General features: G+C 36.9%; 1 protein-coding gene across 2 annotated transcripts; it reads left to right on the plus strand.

The window, feature by feature from the left end:
* TARP (TCR gamma alternate reading frame protein) lies at positions 1 to 15,612 on the plus strand. 2 transcript variants are annotated; one of them, XM_069859811.1, is made up of 6 exons: positions 1 to 67; positions 182 to 494; positions 2,867 to 2,916; positions 12,389 to 12,679; positions 14,390 to 14,449; positions 15,199 to 15,612. In XM_069859811.1, the coding sequence occupies exons 1-6, from the start codon at positions 25 to 27 to the stop codon at positions 15,330 to 15,332; spliced, it is 891 nt and encodes a 296-aa protein (XP_069715912.1). In that variant the 5' UTR covers positions 1 to 24; the 3' UTR covers positions 15,333 to 15,612. The 2 variants fall into 2 exon arrangements, with proteins under 2 accessions (XP_069715912.1, XP_069715913.1); XM_069859812.1 differs by lacking the exon at positions 14,390 to 14,449.
* The last annotated feature ends 3,101 nt before the right edge of the window (positions 15,613 to 18,713 follow it).

Genomic DNA, 18,713 nt, shown 5'->3' on the forward strand with positions numbered 1-18,713 from the left:
GACAGGAGAGTGTGACAAGCAAACATGCTGCTGCTGACAGCGCTCGTGGCCACAGCTGCTTGGTCTTGTAAGTCCTTTCTTATTTTCTTACCTTTCCTCACAGGCATCCATGGCTGTGCTAATAGGCATCTTCCTACATCCATGAATTCCAGCTAATGACATCCTTTATCCTTTTTTCTAGATGGATTTGCACAAGAAACTCCTGTGCAGAGCCCTATATCCATCACCAAGTTCGCAAAAAGTGCACGTATGACATGTGAAATTCAATCATTAGCAAATTTTGATAGTACCGTCATACACTGGTATCAGCAGAAGGAGGGTAAAGCTCCAGAGAGGTTACTGTTCTTTTCAGGAGGGCAAATTTCAGTTGAAAGTGGATTTCGAGCAGACAGGTACATTGTTGAAAATGTTTCAAGACAGAAACGGTGTGTTCTTACAATAAAAGATGTAACTCCAGATGACGCTGCTACTTACTACTGTGCCTACTGGGATCCTCACCATGGTAGAAACTCAAAGATCATCAGGGCAAAAACCCCTCCCTCAACATCTGAACCACAAGACTGTAACTGGGCCACTCCCCCTGTTTCTTCACTCCATCTGATATGATCTCCAGAGACATTATTGTTCTATTTTTCAGGGGCAAAAGTAGTAGATGATGGCTCCCAAGTCTACAGGTACACAGTGGAAAATTTTTCTCACCAGCAACTGTGCACTTTTATCATGAACAACATCATTCCAGATGACACTGCTACCTACTATTGCACGTGCTGGCACAGAAACTCAGAAGACACCTAGACAAATACTCATTCAGTGTCTCAGCCATAAACAACCTGAAAGATCCCAACTCACTCTCCTTGACATGGATGAGCTGCTTAGCCTCACACACAGGCTCCAGAGATGCACAATATGGTTGGTGCTTCTGATGCCTTGGAAACATCAGCTGCCAAAAGCTAGAAATTTTGACCAAGCAAGTGTGAAGCATAAAGGGAATGGTGAAAGTCCAATGCCTAACCCATCCTCTGCATTCCACCCTTTCTTCCTCTTTGTTCAAGCATGTCCGTGAACTGGTTGCAAGGATTTATTTAATGTAAAGGGAGATTTTTCCATATTGTTTTTCCCAGAAATAGGTCAGCATATTGTACTGGAGCTCTACTAAGCCTTTGGTATGACAAAGAAAACTGAAATAGAGAACTTTAGCCTGAATGTTTGTAAAATTTTAAACAAAGAAAAAGCAGTGTTATTTTCACTTAAAAGTTAGTAGCTGTTGGAGGAGTATGATTTTCTGTTTATTTCTGCTGCAATCTGGAGGTGGGAACTTTTATGCATTTTTCTGTGGAGCTGTATCATCCCCCTTCCTCTTCCTTCTTGCTTATTAATGTCTGCATTTCACTACATCACTACATCATAGTAGTGATGTATCTGAATTACCCGAAAGCTGAAGACAAGAGTTACTAAAGCTAGTACCAAAGAAGAGAGCTTTCTATATTTAAGACCAACATTTGATATGTAAGCAATGCATCCCTCCTAGCCTCAAGGCACGTCCTGACCTTCGTGACTGAGAAATTCATCCTCAGACATTTTTCATCAAGCCTCTCCTTAATATTTATGCGGTAGCCAGATACTTTCCTCGTTCGGCTTGTTGAAGTGTAACTCATTAAAGAAGATTAGTCTGATAGGATGAAAAACTTACACAAAAATTTCAAATACATATCAGGTCTCCAAAAGGTCAGTTTTGCCTTTCTTATACTTTCAAGCCCAGATCATACAGGGAAATTAGACAAGCTGCCTACAATAGTAGGTGTTTTACTTTATTTCTTCTCATGAGACCTCTCAGCAACTTACTGTCATAACCTAGAAGTCCCAGCAACTGCAGGTGAGATGGTGGTGGCCTCCTTCGCTGTGTGTCTAAGGACATGGCAGGATAAGCACCAGTCAGCACCACTGTCTGCCTGAATCACTCCTGCCATTGCTTGTGGTTGCTATTACAATGTTCCTGCCCACACCTTCAGAGTAGAGGACTGCTTTTATTACACCTACTTCGATTGAAAGACCTTTACCCTCAGTCTAGTTCCTCCCTTTAGGCACAAATAGTAATTTCATAAGGTTACTCTGCAGTCAGTATGCCACATGAGATCCCAGAAGCACTCGGTTTCTTTTAAATAGCAAACTAAGCATGGAGGCTGTTCAATCAACCGTAGTGGTGACTCCTCTGATGTTATCTTGGGCTGTTTTGTAAGAAACCCATGTGCAAAGGAAAAACCTCCTCCTGCCACCAGCTAGTACATAAAAAGCTGCCAGTGAGCTGCTGTTGCAGAACCTTGACTGATTCCAGGAGCTGAGCAGACAGTAACTACATAGCAGAGGCAGAAAATGCAACCTGCAACACATGGACACATTAGCGATGCTTATAGTGCTGGCTCTCCCTCCTTTCGCTCTACTGAATTGTATTAAGACAACTGAAAATGAACTTCAAGCTAGTAACACTTGATGCCGCTTAATTGCAGGTGAGAGGGGGTGTACCTCTTGGGGAACAAGCAGGATCATTGCTTGAAAGTATGTGGGTTTTAATACACACAACCCTGTGCACCTATTTGTCTGTGTAAAACTGAGGAGAAACCTTCACTTAATTCTGAGGTATTAAGTGTGAGGGCATATCTAAGAAATCTGCAACATTTTAGGAAAGAGGTATTAGATATCAGCTGAAAAAAACATATGCAAGTCTGAAATTCCTGACATCCTCCCAGAAGAAAAGGGTCAGGCCTTCATGCTGTCTCCCAGGGTTGACTGGGAAAAAAAATGGGATTTTCCTCAACAGCGACACAGCAAGAAAGCACGGTAGATTATTGCAAAGCCAAAACATAATGTGGACCACCTGGATCAAATACTTTGGCACGGGAACCAAGCTAATTATCTCTGGTAAGTATCATTACTATTATTGATCTTATTTTCACAGAGTCATTCAAGTTCTCAGATAATCAAGAATGAGAGACTGTAGGAAAGTTAATTTCTACCTGAAAAAATGATGTTTTATGTGTAATCTGTGTGGGGTGCCCCAGTTGGGTAGATTGATGATCAATAAAAGTACCAACATAATGAACTGAGAGATTGCCTCCAGAACAATTACTGAACACTTATTTAGGACGGGGGAATGGAAAAATGAGACAGGTTAAATTTAAATGCTAGGATGGATTAATTGCTGTTCTAGGAAAGCAGTGACCTGCTTCAAAGTTTAGCTTCATAACAGCAAGTGAGAAATGCAAAAAGCTGCTTCTTGATAGAGATGGTTCAGTCTAAGTTGACTGTGAAGGAAAACTGCCTGGTAAAGAATTTCTAGCTCCTGGCCCTACTGAAAGTAAATGGTTTGCTCCTGCATTTGTATTATTCTTAACTGTGGCAAAGCTATGCATTATTCTTAATTGTAGTGAAGCTCTGCAATCAATAAAATGAATGCTTTTTTCAGTATAAAGTATATAGCAATGCCTACAGTATACTCCTCTGAAAATACGTATAACCAAGCTGACTATATTTAAGTCAAATCATAAAAAAACAGAAGAGACTTCCAGAGAGATTTGTAATGTTATCCATATCTCTGCCAAAAAAAATTCTCTCTGCTGCACTTTGTAATTAAATTGTGCCTGTGCAGAGGTAGCTGCTTTTGTCAAAAAGATGACAGCATATCCATTTACCAAAGGCATGATGAACTTGGTTACATGTGTCAGTTAGTTTCATTTAGAATAACAACTTTGCATTTAAAAATATGAGCTTCAAAATACAAGTTTGATAAAAGTTTAGTTAAGGTACTTTTATACAATAAGTAATTCACAAGATAAGATGCTTAAGAAAAAAAAGATTGTTTACTCATATATTTTAATCAAAAAACAACTTTCTCAATTTCCTTTCGGAATCATAATGCAACAACATTTCATCTTAAAACCACAAATAGAGGTTGTTTCAGAGAAAACCTAGCAGACCAGAAGCAACAGCTCTTTGTTAGAGTAATCCCAGAGCTAAAAGGATTAGTATATGGTTATAACAAATGCCCGGCACTGACTTCTTCTCAGAAAATGCTGGGTTTAAAAAACTGAACTTTTTACTCACTGCAAAAATTAAAGTATTTCTTAAAATAACATTCCAGTCAAAGTTGAAAATTTAGCTGTTGCACTAGACCAGGTTTGTCACCAAAGTCTAAATCAGAGAGACATTTTCTGTAGCCTACGCAAGAGAAGGGCAGTGCAGGGGATATTGCTAAGCATTATCATACTGGGGGACGCTGATACCAAAATATTTGGAAGTGGGACTAAGCTTATTGTTTCAAGTAAGTACAAAATGTAAAACTTAACTACTTCTAAAATGCTTTTTGATATAGTTAGATCCTGGCTGTGTAAAGTGTTCTGCTATTGTAGTTCTTGCTAGTGTTAAACCCTACTGAATGCTGTACAGGATTTTCCACTTAAACAGCATTTCCATACGCAGAACACAATATAATGGGTTTATATTTTTGCATGAAATGGGGCAAACACAACAATTATTGCAGCACAGATGTATAATTAACCTCAATAGTATTTTCTTGTTAATGATATATTTAAATATGGCAAAGATAGCACTTACAGAATTGAAAGATGTTTTTGTCTTTAAATATGTACATTTAATCTTTATGATATCTAATTCATTCTCAAAGAAAAGAGTCAAACCTTTGGGTTACTGAAACTCTTTGAAAAGCAAAACACTTTTCTTTAGGACTACGTATCACTCTGCCAAATGTAAGGAGTTATCTGAGATTTGCCCAGAACGGTCTGAAGATATGCACAGTTGAAAGGCTGCTCCTCTTTCTAGCTTTTGCAGAAATCACTTATTATAAGTTTAGTATTGTTAAGGAAGAATGTCAAACTCAAAAAGTCCTGATGTTCTTATCAAAATTATTTCACTTTGCGTAAAGTTCTAGTGCTTTGATAGTTGCCTGTGTTGCAGCTCAGCTAAGTGCCTGGGATGAAAAGAGTTTGCCTAATTTTTACCGTCTGAGAATGGTGGATCTGATTAGTGGGAGGTTTGATTCCAGTCTATGAAGGGTTTTGCTTCATGATCCTGACAACAAAAATATTGGTCAGGGGTCTTGTGCTGCTCAGATCTCAGCATAATACCCACCAGTTCTAGGTCTGATTTTATGGGTGTGCATGAGGAGCAAATCATTTGGCCAATATCTGATCAAACTGATATTCCGCTGGTGCTGTCTCTTTCCAGAAAGGAGAGATGGAACACAGGTGCTCAGTTTGCACTGTCCACCTAAACTTTCAGAAGACTATAATTAGTTGAGATGAATCCTTCCCATTTAACAACATGCATTTCCTCAAAAAACCTCCACACCTTTTTTTAGCTTATGCTGCTGCTCCTTTTTTACTTTTCTAAAAACCTATTATACAGCAAATCTGATTTTCTTTAAAGGATACTATTCATCCATATAAAGATAACTTAGCTGTACTGTTATTGCAAAGACATCATTCACTGTGATTGAGTATTACCACAAGGTCTTTGGCACTGGTACAAAGCTCATTGTGTCAGGTAAGTTACATGCTATTTTCCATATAATAAGCTATAGGAGCTTGAGAGCCATCATTTAGATGAGCGTCATAGTGTCCCACAGAGCATTCAGTCCAATTAGAGCCTCAGCTGCACTATCCTTTTGTGGAATTCTCCTCCTTGGCTCATCATTCCTACAGTAAGCCTTTTTGTGTTTGTCATGCAGCAGTTTAGGATCACAAACATTTCTGGAAAGGAGCTATTTTGAGTCATTTTTAATCACAGTCCTTCTTGGAAACGTGATGGGAAGTGCCCTGTAGTAGTTTCCAGAATGCCTGTTCTTTCCTTCATCTGTACTGAAGGAATAAGCACGGAATCAAGCAGCCGTGAATTAAGCATAAATAAAGGAAACCGCTTCCCAATACAGATACAAAGAGCAATATGCAACAGCCATCTGCAAAATCCTTTTTAAATTAGGCCAGTGAGAATGAAATAATCTATCCCTAATTATTTTTGTTATGCACATGGCACTTTGGCCATAAACAAAAATAGTACCTCCATAAGCTCTTCTTATTGCTTAATAACACACACACAAATAAGCAAACCATCTCTTGCTCTTCCTGCAGAGTCATTGATTTTAATGGAAAGTGGAGGACAAACATTATTTTTCCCACTAAATGTGCTTTAATAGCCATAATCCCGGAGAAAACAATTACACAAACACAAGGCAGAGGAAATATTGCCACCAAATGCTTTAAGCCAGGTTAAATATATAAACTTATATTAGCATTTCAAGCAAAGGTTGTTTTTAATGATTTATGCGACAAAGACTAAGTAAATCATAACTAGAATTCAATAGAAATATGCATGTCAGGATGAGCATGTTGCCTTTATTGAAAATCCTTACCTTGTTAATAGGGTAGTTGCCATGCTTTTAGTATCTACAGTTTAAAATAAATTACTTAAAGTCATCATTCTGCTTCTATAGGATTTTGTCTTTATGTGGGCCAAGGCTTCTGATCGATTAATAGACTAAAATGGCTGTATTTACATCTTGCTTTAGATCAGGCATTTCATCATAGCTTGTGTTTTCAGCGGACAGTCTTCCCACATTAGCTCATTAAGTTACTCTTAAAGAAAAAAATGGCAAAAACCAGGACTTGGGATAAATGACATTCATTCAATTGAATTATCAGACTTTGAACTTGAGCAGAATCTTTTCCCAGTTCTACACTGAAAGAGGCACATATATAAGGAGCCAAACTCCCATCAACTTGTAATTAACTTGATTTTTTTCTTGTTGGCCTCTTTTAATTAGTTCTGACTAAAAGAAAGTTGCTCAAGACTTGCAATAATACAGGTAACAGAATGGCTGGGATTTGAGAGACTGGTTTTGTATTTGCATTTGGTGAAATAGATGTGTTTTTAGAAGCCTACAGCAGAACAGGAATATTAACACAACATAAACTGGCAATAAAGGATCCTTCTGTAAGTACCTTTCCTGGTAATTTAGGCACTCACAAGGTCACAAAAGGGAAGCACAGACAAAACCAACGACTGAACCAGCCTCTCCAACTCCATTTTTTTCTTTAAACACAGAACCAGGTAGCTTGCTCAGGTAGTGCAGGGCTGGTTTCCCTCTGCCATCTCTTCTGCTACAGATGCAGCTGGGTCTTCCCGGCAACTCACAAGCATATTGCTAACTTATTCTGAACTGATAAAAATAGCAATCTATTAGCATTTTTAGGAAATAATTTCATAGCAGAAAATGTGGCAGCAATATTTGATTTCTTAAAATGCTATCTTCTAAATATTACTGCAGTATCTAACTTATATTCATGAAATGCATTGAAGTTCAGAGTTCAAAAAAAGCCATAACTTTTGTAATTTTATATTATAAACTACATGTTTCCTAAAGATAGATTATATTTAAATTTATTTACGTAGTACCTGAAGCAGGATTAAACCAACTTTCAGTGTATGACTATTCACCTGTATGCTCTCTGTTACCCTAAAACCATGTACAAAAAGATCAGCTTGAATTGGTGATAGCGTGCAGCACTAGGTTCTTGATGAAGGATATCTATTCATACACAGATGTATATACACACGCATTATTTCACACATTGTCAAGGTGACAGCCTTTACTGTTCCTCAAATTTTCCATAGAAATCTCAGGGGATGCTGAAGGAGTCTTAGTCTAGAAAATTACAGATCTCAGGTGCACAGGATCTGCTTAAATATTTCCATGATTTCGAATGCCCACTGTTAAATTTGGGCTCCAACCTCCATTTTGTCAGTATTCCAAATCCTTATTTCTATGTACATACAAGCTTATTTTTTTCAATCTGAAAGACCAACATAAGTGAAATCTGTTGTATGAGCACACACAGGTTCATCCATATATTATTTTGCAAGGAAAGTTTTAATTACAGAAATCAGGTGCATTTCTAGTAAGAAAATGGGGTTGGGCTAGGACACAAAATGCCATTTTAGAAACATTGAGACTAGGTGGGATTTTGTAAAGCACTTACATGCAGTGCTTACCTATATGAAAGTCTTTGGAACTGGCACAAAGCTTATCGTTTCTGGTAAGTTCTTCAGTATCTAAGAAAATATGCTGTTTTAAAATAATGATACAGATTAAAATACAGATTTAAAAGTATAATACAGAAAAGTAATGTGGACTTCGCAGCAGCCAAATTTATTTTTTTAGCACCCAAATGCTTGTATAAGAGAATTCAGCATAAACTATAGGACTTCACACAAACTGTAAACTGCTGAAATATAACTTTTTTTGGATGCTTAGGGCTACATCAGTTCATTCCCTTGTGCAAAGCTTACTGCCCAAAGCAGCTGGGCCAGCGTAAATCAGAAACGTGACTGTAGAATCTCCCTTGGTCTCACAGCAAGGGGAAAACATTGTGCCAACAGATCCCCTAAAGCAAGGCTGAAGCTCCATATCTCTCTGTTTAGTCAAGAGGAATGTCTTTCCCCATGGATTTGTCTTAACAAAGCTGATTGATTCCAGAGAAGAGGAACTGAGCTCTCTTGCATGCACAGTAGCACTGGTTAGCTGCAGGCAGACAGTAAATAAACCAAAGATTAAAATGTGGAGGGAAATCCTGGACCTTCAGAAATCTTGCCATAGGCTTCACTGTCATCAAGATTTCATGCAAGGTACACATGGTTTTCCCTGGGGAGAAGCCAGAAGGCCCCGGGGAAGAACACGCACGGGAGTAATGGAATTTGATGCTTCTCTATAGCATAGAGAGATGCACATGTGATGTTGCGTTTCACTACTGACTACCTGCAATAGTACTTTGTAGGCAAGTACGGCAGGATTCGAGGGTAGTCCCAACCCTGCATCCATTTAAGCTTATTACAATAGGCAGAGGATCATGGTCAAAACGAGTAAATGTCCCCTGGCTAGGCTTGAGAGGATTTGTTGCTGTTCAGGACTGTCTTTCATAAATTCATTTAAACAGTGCCCTGGCAAGCATGTGTTTTACATTGTGTGATCAAAAAACTCACCATTGCAGAAAAAAATGACTATTTTCTAGGAAAAAAAAACACCTACAGAAAATATGGTAGCTCAATCCCTGTCCTTGGGAAAGAACGTTCTGGGTTCCTTTTGGTATTTTTTTAAACAAGTGATGGCAAACATCACCTTGAAACTGAATTTAAAGTTCATATCACTAAAGGCTCTTTGGGAATAGCAGCATTAGGTGATATTCAATTCAATTTTTCTACACTCATGTAGCCCAATGAATAGACTTTTTTGTTCATATGATGGTTGTTAAATCTGGTCCTTGTCCAGCCAAAACTTTCCAAGCACTTTCTATAAAGGAATGTACCAGTGGGGGTTCAACAAGATATTTGGTTCTAGCACAAAACTCATCATCTCTAGTAAGTGATTTCAATTACTTATTTTTTTACATTTTGTAATAGGATATCTTTGGAGTGGAGGTTGACAGCTCTTTAAGGTATCTGTGTATACATGAGAGACTTACATATATGCACATAGTTGCAGTTATTCAAGCAGTTATTCACTTCCTTAGTTTTGTGATATGATTTAGGTGTTTCATTTAAGCTAAGCGCCCAGGGTCTTTTTATAGTAAATGGAAAGACACTGGAAATTACAGCGGTGGAAATAATTCCATCTGAGCAAGAGGCTTTAAAACAGGCAGGATGAACTAGCAGCTGAAAGCATCTCTCTCTGTCTTTCTACTTAGATTCGATAATCCAAGAGAATAACATCAAATTAGACAATTAAATTTTAGCCTACTGAAATTATTCAGGGTAATTTACTAAGCTTTGAAATTCTGAAAGACATCTAAAATAGTCGTGAGGCATTTCACAGTGCAATATCACTGTGACAGGAGCTACATTAGGGTCTTCAGAACATACACTACTCTGGAAAAAATAAATAATTTTAGAAATTAGTTTAACCTTGCATCCCTGGGAGGACTGATGCATAAAGAACATAAAATTAACTCCTAAATTAATGTTAAGAGACTTGTAAAATTGTTAGCTATTTTATTTCTGCTATAACAAAACTCAATCCATATCTTCATTTCAATGACAAATCCCCAAAATGAAGAAAATTTTTGATGGTAGATAGCCTTACGCTTTTGTCATCCTTGTTCTTAAAGACCAAGTATGAAATACTTGAAAGAATCACTAAGTTGTTTTAAGGGGAATGCAATGTAGAAGATTGTTATAGAATAGCCAGATCACTTAGAAAAAGTTGGAAGCTTTTTGACAATGCATGTTTATATTAACATGCTTTCTCCCAATACATGAAAATTTCACCAGGTGGCTAGACTACACTTGTGCATCTAAATTAAACTAGACTAAGCACTGTGCATCGAGCTGCTCAAATTCAGTGGCAAAGATTTACATAGGAACCTAAATAGAAAGAGTGGTGTAAGGAGATGAACACCTAAAATTTCTCTGCTGCCTTAAAAAAAAAAAAAAAAAAGTCTTGAGCAATATCTTCTATATAATACAGTCAATTTTGAAAATTATATCTAGTCTTCACTTGCCATTAAGCATAGACAAAAATAATTGCCCATGGACACTGCCTGTGCACACACTGTAGAAGTTCGTGTTTAACTACTGCAGGCTTTTAAATTTATTATCACTTTTACAATATCAAAACATCTTCTCTGTGTAGACAAAATGTGGATTATGTGGACTCCTCCTAATAAATTAAGGTTTAATCCAGAGAGGTAAATGAAATGGAGATTACCTACAGTTATTTTGTGGAAACAGCTTTCTTCTCATTTAAAATATATATTCACGTATGTTCATGCTGAGCGTGTTTCACAAAGTTCATCATGCTGGTGTGGATAGAGAAGCTATTTGGATATAGAGATGTTATCTAGATATAGCATGTTCTTCTGCTTTAGTTTAGGCTTTTCCTTTTCAGATGTGTTAATTCTAACATTTAAGCAAATCTAGTATTAAAGGAACAGCATTGCCTTTGGGGTCCAGAGCATTGTGTGATTCCATTTTCCTGTCTTTAACAAGATCTTCAGTAGGCAAATACATAGCAAGTCTTTTAAAAAGGCAACAATAGATTTTTCTTGCCCTTTTTCACCCCCCAAAAATAACAAAATTAATATCAGCTTTTAAAAAATTAATTAGATGTAGCAGATTTTCATTAATTAGGGGTGGTGACTTACACTGGGGACATAAAACTGCAAAGATTTGGAAGGTCAGTGGTTTACCTTTAACATTCTGCAGACGAAATTTTCATGCTGTTGGTTTTGCATAAACATTATAAAGAAATATTAAATTCCTCTTACCAAATAAATTAACAAAGCTCTTTAAGGAAATACTACTATTGTTTAATAATTGTCAAAGACTTGTGCAGACAAATACACTTTCTGACATCAGTACTGCTTGGAAGACTGTGGGATATAGGCTCTCGCACAGTCACCTGGAGTTTTCTAACTCAGGTTTTAAGGGAGATTATTAATATTTTCTATAATAACTCAGGTTCTTATTATTTCTCAAAAATAATTTTTCAAGCATTTTTAATTAGGTTTCTAAGGTTTTAATAATCACATTTAAATTCATGTTTATAATAAAATAATAAATCTTTTGTGAGATCCTTTTTAATCTACTTTGGTATTAGACTATTAAACAGTAGGCCTAGTCTTCTCTAGTCTACCTCTATTAGATGTGCTGCCTGACAACAAGCATGAATGAAGCAGTCCAGATGTTAGTGTTCACTAAACAATTTAGGACTTCAATAACATTCCTCCATGTACACGGCACAGTATCGAGACTTAGATCAAATGCTGTCTGGACTCTGGAAGACTCAGTATTGTCTAAACGAGTATTACTTTAGAATTTTTGAACTGAGTCTTGTTCTTCTTATTTTGAGCTTGATTTTCTGTACCATACTCATAAAAGGCTATTTATTTTAGTTCTCTATAGAAGAACACATTTAAAAATAAGGTTAGAAGTCATATTTTCTATTCCAAATTATTCTAAACAGTATTTTAACTGATTTTAATTGAAAATTAACACTTGCCATTTGGGTCCATTGAAATAATATCTAACATTATGTGTGTTTGAATGCCAGGTTCACCCAGCTCGCCAAATATTTATTTTTACTTCAAGGATGGCAACAGCTCTAATTCATACATCCTATGACCTAAAATTCCTTTTATACACAAGATATTTCTATTCCCATTCTAAGTATTTCATACAAATTAGAGAGCTAAAACATTTCTTAATGAGACATTTAAGTTGTTGTTCTTCAGAATTTGTATTTTGTGGCTGCGTATTTATTTGCCGTGCACTATTGATCTTACAACTCTCTATTCTGTTAATGTTTTTTCTCCAAAAAACAATCCAGATAAGAGAAATGCTCCACCAGCAAGCTCTGAAATCCTGCAGAAGAAACATGAACATAAGATAACATATGTTTGCCTTATTGAGAAATTCTACCCAGAAGTCATTCGGGTGACATGGTCCGATGGAGAGAAGGAGATAACAGAAAATGTAGTAAAAGGAGATGCTTGGAAGGCCGCAAAAGAGGATAAATACTCAATTGGCAGCTGGTTAACTGTACCAGAAGAGAATAAAGACAAGACCTATAACTGCAATTATGAGCATGAAAGCGGTCGGAATTCACTGCCTACAAAAGGTAAAAAATTTATTCTATGTAGTATTAGAGACATCACTTTTTCTTTGCAACAAAATTATAGAAATGATGCTGTCTATTACTATTCCTGAAAATATCCATTCTCTTTGGCACAACAATAGCTAAAACACACTGGAATAACTACCAAAGTTTTCCCAAGAAAAGAAACCCACCCTGTGCTGCACTCTTTGTAACAGGAAAAGAGCAGTTCTTGTACTTCATCAGGTGTAACCTAGCCTACTCCAAAAGGCCTGCACTGAGCTGTGCCAGTTACTCTCAAGTCTACAGAAGTTTTTACCTCTCTTTTATATGTGGCTTACTGGTTAAATCCCTCTGACACTCCCTGACATTAGGAACACCTATAAAAAGTAAGGACTTAAAAACAAGGTTGCTTGAGATGTTTTTTGATACTTTTGTACATATTACTTTTTTTTATTACTTACTCCTTTTTTATTACATATTTCTTTTCCTATATTACTTACTTATAGTCCAGCAATAGTGAGGTAATGAACATGTATGAAAATAAGATATCTCATTTAATTGGTGTAAGATTGATAATGCAAAGAAAAATCTGAAAGACAATGCTATTTTAAAGAAAAAAAAAGTAACCTATAATCAATATAAATTTTTTAAATCATGGTAATATCTTTAAGAAAACCTACCTGTATTGAATCATAGAATCATAGAATCATAGAATAACCAGGTTGGAAGAGACCCACCGGATCATCGAGTCCAACCATTCCTATCAAACACTAAACCATGCCCCTTAGCACCCCGTCCACCCGTGCCTTAAACACCTCCAGGGAAGGTGACTCAGCCCCCTCCCTGGGCAGCCTGTTCCAGTGCCCAGTGACCCCTTCTGTGAAAAATTTTTTCCTAATGTCCAGCCTAAACCTCCCCTGGCGGAGCTTGAGGCCATTGGTTTAGATTAATCTTTTCTTAGTACCTACCTCTGTTCAACTTACTATAAATTGATGTCACTCTAATGAGTGAGAGCATGGCCGGTAATAACCACTACATTTCAACTTTCAAAATGCACTCTGATAAAAATATGTTTTAAGTTTATTTGAATGGATGACGCATTTAGGGATGAAACACAAATGTCCTTAAGCCCAAATACCAATGCAAACAAAAACCATAAGCAAGAATAAACACAGATTTTCTACTTCAAGCACAAAAAGGGTTTATTTTAGAGAACAAACACCATCAAAATAGCAAATTTTCAATAGCGGAACCTTAGCTCACACTCTCCTCAATATTATTCTTTAGGGCTGAACAAACATTAAGTAATGGATCAATTGAGGTCCCATCCAATGAAATTATTCTGCATGTCTAATAATAGAAGCAAATAGACTCCAGCTACTTCAGTGAGAAGATCAGCCAGTCAAATTGACTGTGGTTCGAAATAAAAGAGACTCTGCCAAGGAATAGCCTAGTTCATGAAAAAGCAAAAGCAAACCTTTCACTTATGGCAACGAATACCCACTCACTTCTCCATGAGCAGTTACCCCTTCAAATTCTCTCTCCCAAATGAATCCTACTTGTGACATATGCCCTGCAGACAGATCCCAAACATCTTTTGTTGTTGTTGTTTAATACTAACTTTCCATGTCATTGTTGTTGTACTGTCTCTTTTTTTCCCTATTTCTCAATTCATGTTTGCTAAAATTAAATAAAAGCCTAACTGGGACATTTAAACTCTTTTTCCAGTAGGTGTTTCTCAGAAGGAAGACTGCAGCACATATCTTAAAAACAGCACAACTTTTAATAAAGGTAATTAAAATGTATTTAAATGTGGAAGAGTGATGCATGTCATGCAAGAGTTTGATATTGCTACATATTCTCAGAACAGCATGAGAATTATCTTTCCAGCTAGTGTACAGGAAATATTTTATGTCTGGGGTCTGTAACTTAAAAACACCTCAGTGCTAATCTGAATTAACTTCTGTTGTGGATTATAAGAAGGGGCTCTTCCACCTCTGTTAGGTAGCTTTGTCAGGATACTATAGATGCTGTTTGCTCTACTAGAAATCTTAGCCCGTATTAGGTGGCACTTTTTTAAATACCTGAAATAGTTAAGTGCTCGCTGCTTCAGCTGATGCTCCATCAGACCAGAAACTCCCCAGCACTTTGGACAAGGAAATGTTCTTTTAGTTCAAAGTGGGATTTAGGAACAATTGTGAGCACTTAGGTTCCAAACATCCAACACAAAAGGATTCAAGCAAACATGGTGGTACCAGCGATAGTGCTGGAAGCACTAGACTTACATTCTTGCCTTTGCAGGGAGTAATAGCCCAGGAGGACTGAGATGCAGTCTGGTGCTAAGAAACTGTCTTGGTCTAGAACTCATTAGCGGTGCAAACCCACTCAAGGGAAAATCAGATGCTATAGGTGTTTACACACCGTCCACTGGAATCAATGTAATTGCAGCAAAGAAACTACACAGTGCCAGTTCTACCTGTCTTTTAGAAGGCTGCACGATACTGACATTAAATAACTTTTCTGTCTTATGTTTGTTACAGATCACATATTGCACAGGACAGCATATTTAGTATACATCATCCTTCTTCTGAAGAGCTCCATATACTATCTCATCGTACTCTTCTTCATCTACAGAATGTGGGCTCCAACCAAACGCCAAGGAAAGAAAGCATAAATGCCAGTTTAGGAAAGGCTTACAAAATTATCTTCCCTTCACTTTGCTATATGCTTATCCATATAGACTGCCCTGCTTTCAGTGTTAGATGTAAGAACAAAAAAAAAATCCCCAAATATTTTTTTGACATTACAGCATAGGGCTTGTTTGCTTTAGTGCTGTGTAAAAATAAGTGGTTTTATAGTGGTCTAGTTTTGCTAATTTTTCCAAGTATTGAATTGAGGTGGGCAATAGGAATAAGGTTACATACCTTGGATTTGAATCCAATGTCCTTATTGCACGATGAGGAATGTACTCCTGCTAAAAGTAGTCATGCATGCAGAATTTTAGAGGTATTGGGGCTTTTGACATAAAAAGCACAGAGGTGTTTTGTCACTGCACTTAAGGATTAATTAGGAGTGTTGCTGTGCTATAAATTCACAGGTTCAATTTTACATTCAATATTTTATTACAACTCTCACATATTCATCAAATCAGGACTTAAATATTCTGAAGTGATGTAAGCTTTAAGAGTCAATTAAACACAATTTTAAAAAGCAAACATAATATTTTTGCATTAAGAAGTTAGAGAAGCATAAAACCAATTCTAAGATGCACACATACAGAAATGGAAGAAATCCACCAGGCACCACACCAGCACTGTGACACAGACTGAGAAGAAAGAAAAAACCGCAATGATCTCAAATATCATCCTGTTCAGAGAGATATTTTTAGGTTGAGCAAAATCTTAAATCTGAAGTTCTGCTAGAGAAAATGTTTTCACAATTGAGGAAAAAAACCTCAGATGTTGGACTTCGAACTCATCATCTCCAAGTTCCACAAATCAGTTATTTTCAAATTTCTGTGAAAAACTGGATTGGGGTAAAGCATTTGATCATTTTGGGTCAAAACACTGCCCCAAACTGATAGATTAGAGCTAAGTGCCTGCAGTATAGTTTATATCCTTAAAACTATCAGTTTTTTACTTTTCAGTGTCTTAAACAGGAATATTTTCACACAGAACAATAAAATCTAGCCTGTTACATCTTTTCTGTCAAAGACCTAAGACAAGCTGGGGGAAATACAGCACTGTCACAACAGGACTGCCTACTAAGGCTCATGACATCGCAAAAGGAGGAGAACATAAGTCAGGCTCAGTTCTAACAACTGCAGCTATTTTAACAACATATATTACAAGCTATTTTACAATCTGCATACTGAAGCTCATGCAACTAATTACTGCCTTCAATGTCATGTTAATCTTTGATGCAAAGACAGATGTGGCCTAGTCTTTAGTCAAACTTTCTTTGAGAAACAGCTGAAACCCCACACTATTACTTGTTAAAGCTCTAATCGTAGTGAAATAAAATAGCTACAGAGGTATTTTTGGAATGCAGTTTCTGTATATTTCAGCAGCAGCATTGATATTACTGTTCTGGTCTCCCCTACCTTTATCCCTGCTAGAGAAACACTTGACTGCATTAATGAAAAGATTCCTTTCACAAAACTGGTCCCCAAATCTGGTTGTCATGTCTTATAAATGAAACTGAAAGATGCTGTCCATGCAGTATACGAAAACAAAGAGAAAACACAGCTTCTAATGCTTTTTCCACACACACACCTTAAACCATGCCAAGTATAGCTCACAGCTTCTGGGATTTCTCAAGAACATTGTTGCAAGTATTATATCTGCAACAGCTCATGTGTCCCTGCACTTTATTCATACAAACATATACTGTTCATATTAAGTTTTTAATACTTTGAGGGGCATGGTTTAGTGTTTGATAGGAACGGTTGGACTCGATGATCCGGTGGGTCTCTTCCAACCTGGTTATTCTATGATTCTAATTTTCATCTCTGTAACCAGCCTAAGAGGATAAGTGGAGTTTTAAGGCTTCTGCGTGCTGGGTCATTTGTTTGCAGGAAGGTTTAGTTATTTAGTGGAAAAACCCTGTAAACTGAACCAGTCACAACTGGTTCAGAAGAGGTGGGCTGCGATGAGAATAGGTGATAAGCTGAGGACAGTTAGACCACAGCCGACCTGCCTTTTACCACAGTATATTTCTAAACCATTTCCTTCTAATGGAAAAAAAAAGCGATAAAAACCACATGCCTAAGTTACATGTAAATAACACAATGAAACTCACTGTTCGCTGTGCATGTTGGTCTAACTGCTTGCTTGTGATATGTGTGCGTAGGGGCTATTAATACCACATAGTTGCTATCGGACGTCTTTAGAATCTGCAGTCTTATTTATCATGACTGCACACCAGAGTTTAGATGTTATCTATTTCGTGTAAACTTCTGTTGTCAGGACTCAGGTAACAGCTGAAAGACACGTCTTCTCAAGTACATATCTTACCACAACTGATTTTAAGTGATTTCAAGCTTCTACAAGTATGAGCACTACAGCTGCTCTATTCCTGTTGCAGAATTAATGCAAGTACTACAAAAATGGTTACAGGCAAGCCTGTGTTTCTAACAAAAAGATGACAGAACAGGATCAGCTCTTGCCACAAAAGTACAAAGGAGTAATCAGCACAAATTAATTTATTTGTGGAAAGGGATTTGCAATGTATTTTTTATCTTGCTAGAATAATTTTGTTTCTTATGCTGTAGAAAAACTTACATGCTTGAGAATATTGACTTCACAACTATCAAAATAACCTACAACAGGTGATATGGAAAGCTACATGGATTTCTTTCAAATGTAGATGTAAAAAAGAAAGATCTGCATAAGGTTTATAGCAGTCGGCCAACAGCTAACTTCTGTTGATGCTAAGTTATAACACTAATAACTTTTAAGAGTGATTCAAATAGTGGACTATTCAGTTTCAGATTTCAAAACTGCTGGGACATCAGGACACACTTAGAAGGTGCTGAGGAAATAAAAAATCTCAGACAAATAGTTTGAGAATTGATACCTCTGCACCTATAGATATTTGCAGGGAAACAGATCAAATGAAAATTAACAACAAACAATTGGCAAGTTTAACCTGGTAAGTCCAAACAATCATTAAATACAGTTCCACGATGTGTAAGTTTTACTTCATTGTATTACCAGTTACTTGGTAAGGTACCCAAGACAACACTTTCCAGTAAGTACCTACCTTTTGGAAAATTAACTTCAGGAACTAATGAATACATCTTGGACAAATATTTTCATACCACCTGGGAGGCATATTAATATACATATGTCAAGGAGATACATCTTTGTAATATCCTACTGTACATAAGAACCATTCCCTTTGTTTTCTAATGAATGATAACTCCTGTCAGCATCACCAACAGCAAGACAGCCACAGACCCTTGACACAATTTCCAAATCCCAACAACTTCCCCTAGAGATTTTCTTTTACAGAAGTCAGGATGAATGAAGATTGGAGTCAAGTCAACAGATAC

This window comes from Phaenicophaeus curvirostris, chromosome 6 (genome assembly GCF_032191515.1).
Source record: "Phaenicophaeus curvirostris isolate KB17595 chromosome 6, BPBGC_Pcur_1.0, whole genome shotgun sequence".
In the NCBI taxonomy this organism is placed as follows: Eukaryota; Metazoa; Chordata; class Aves; order Cuculiformes; family Cuculidae; genus Phaenicophaeus; species Phaenicophaeus curvirostris.

What these genes read in the sequence shown, in the direction of transcription:
- TARP (XM_069859811.1), top strand. Translation starts at nt 25, where the DNA reads ATGCTGCTGCTGACAGCGCTCGTGGCCACAGCTGCTTGGTCTT. An exon ending in TACTGTGCCTACTGGGATCC is followed by an intron (nt 495 to 2,866) that starts TCACCATGGTAG and finishes AAACATAATGTG; the next exon opens with GACCACCTGGATCAAATACT. An exon ending in AACCAAGCTAATTATCTCTG is followed by an intron (nt 2,917 to 12,388) that starts GTAAGTATCATT and finishes AAAACAATCCAG; the next exon opens with ATAAGAGAAATGCTCCACCA.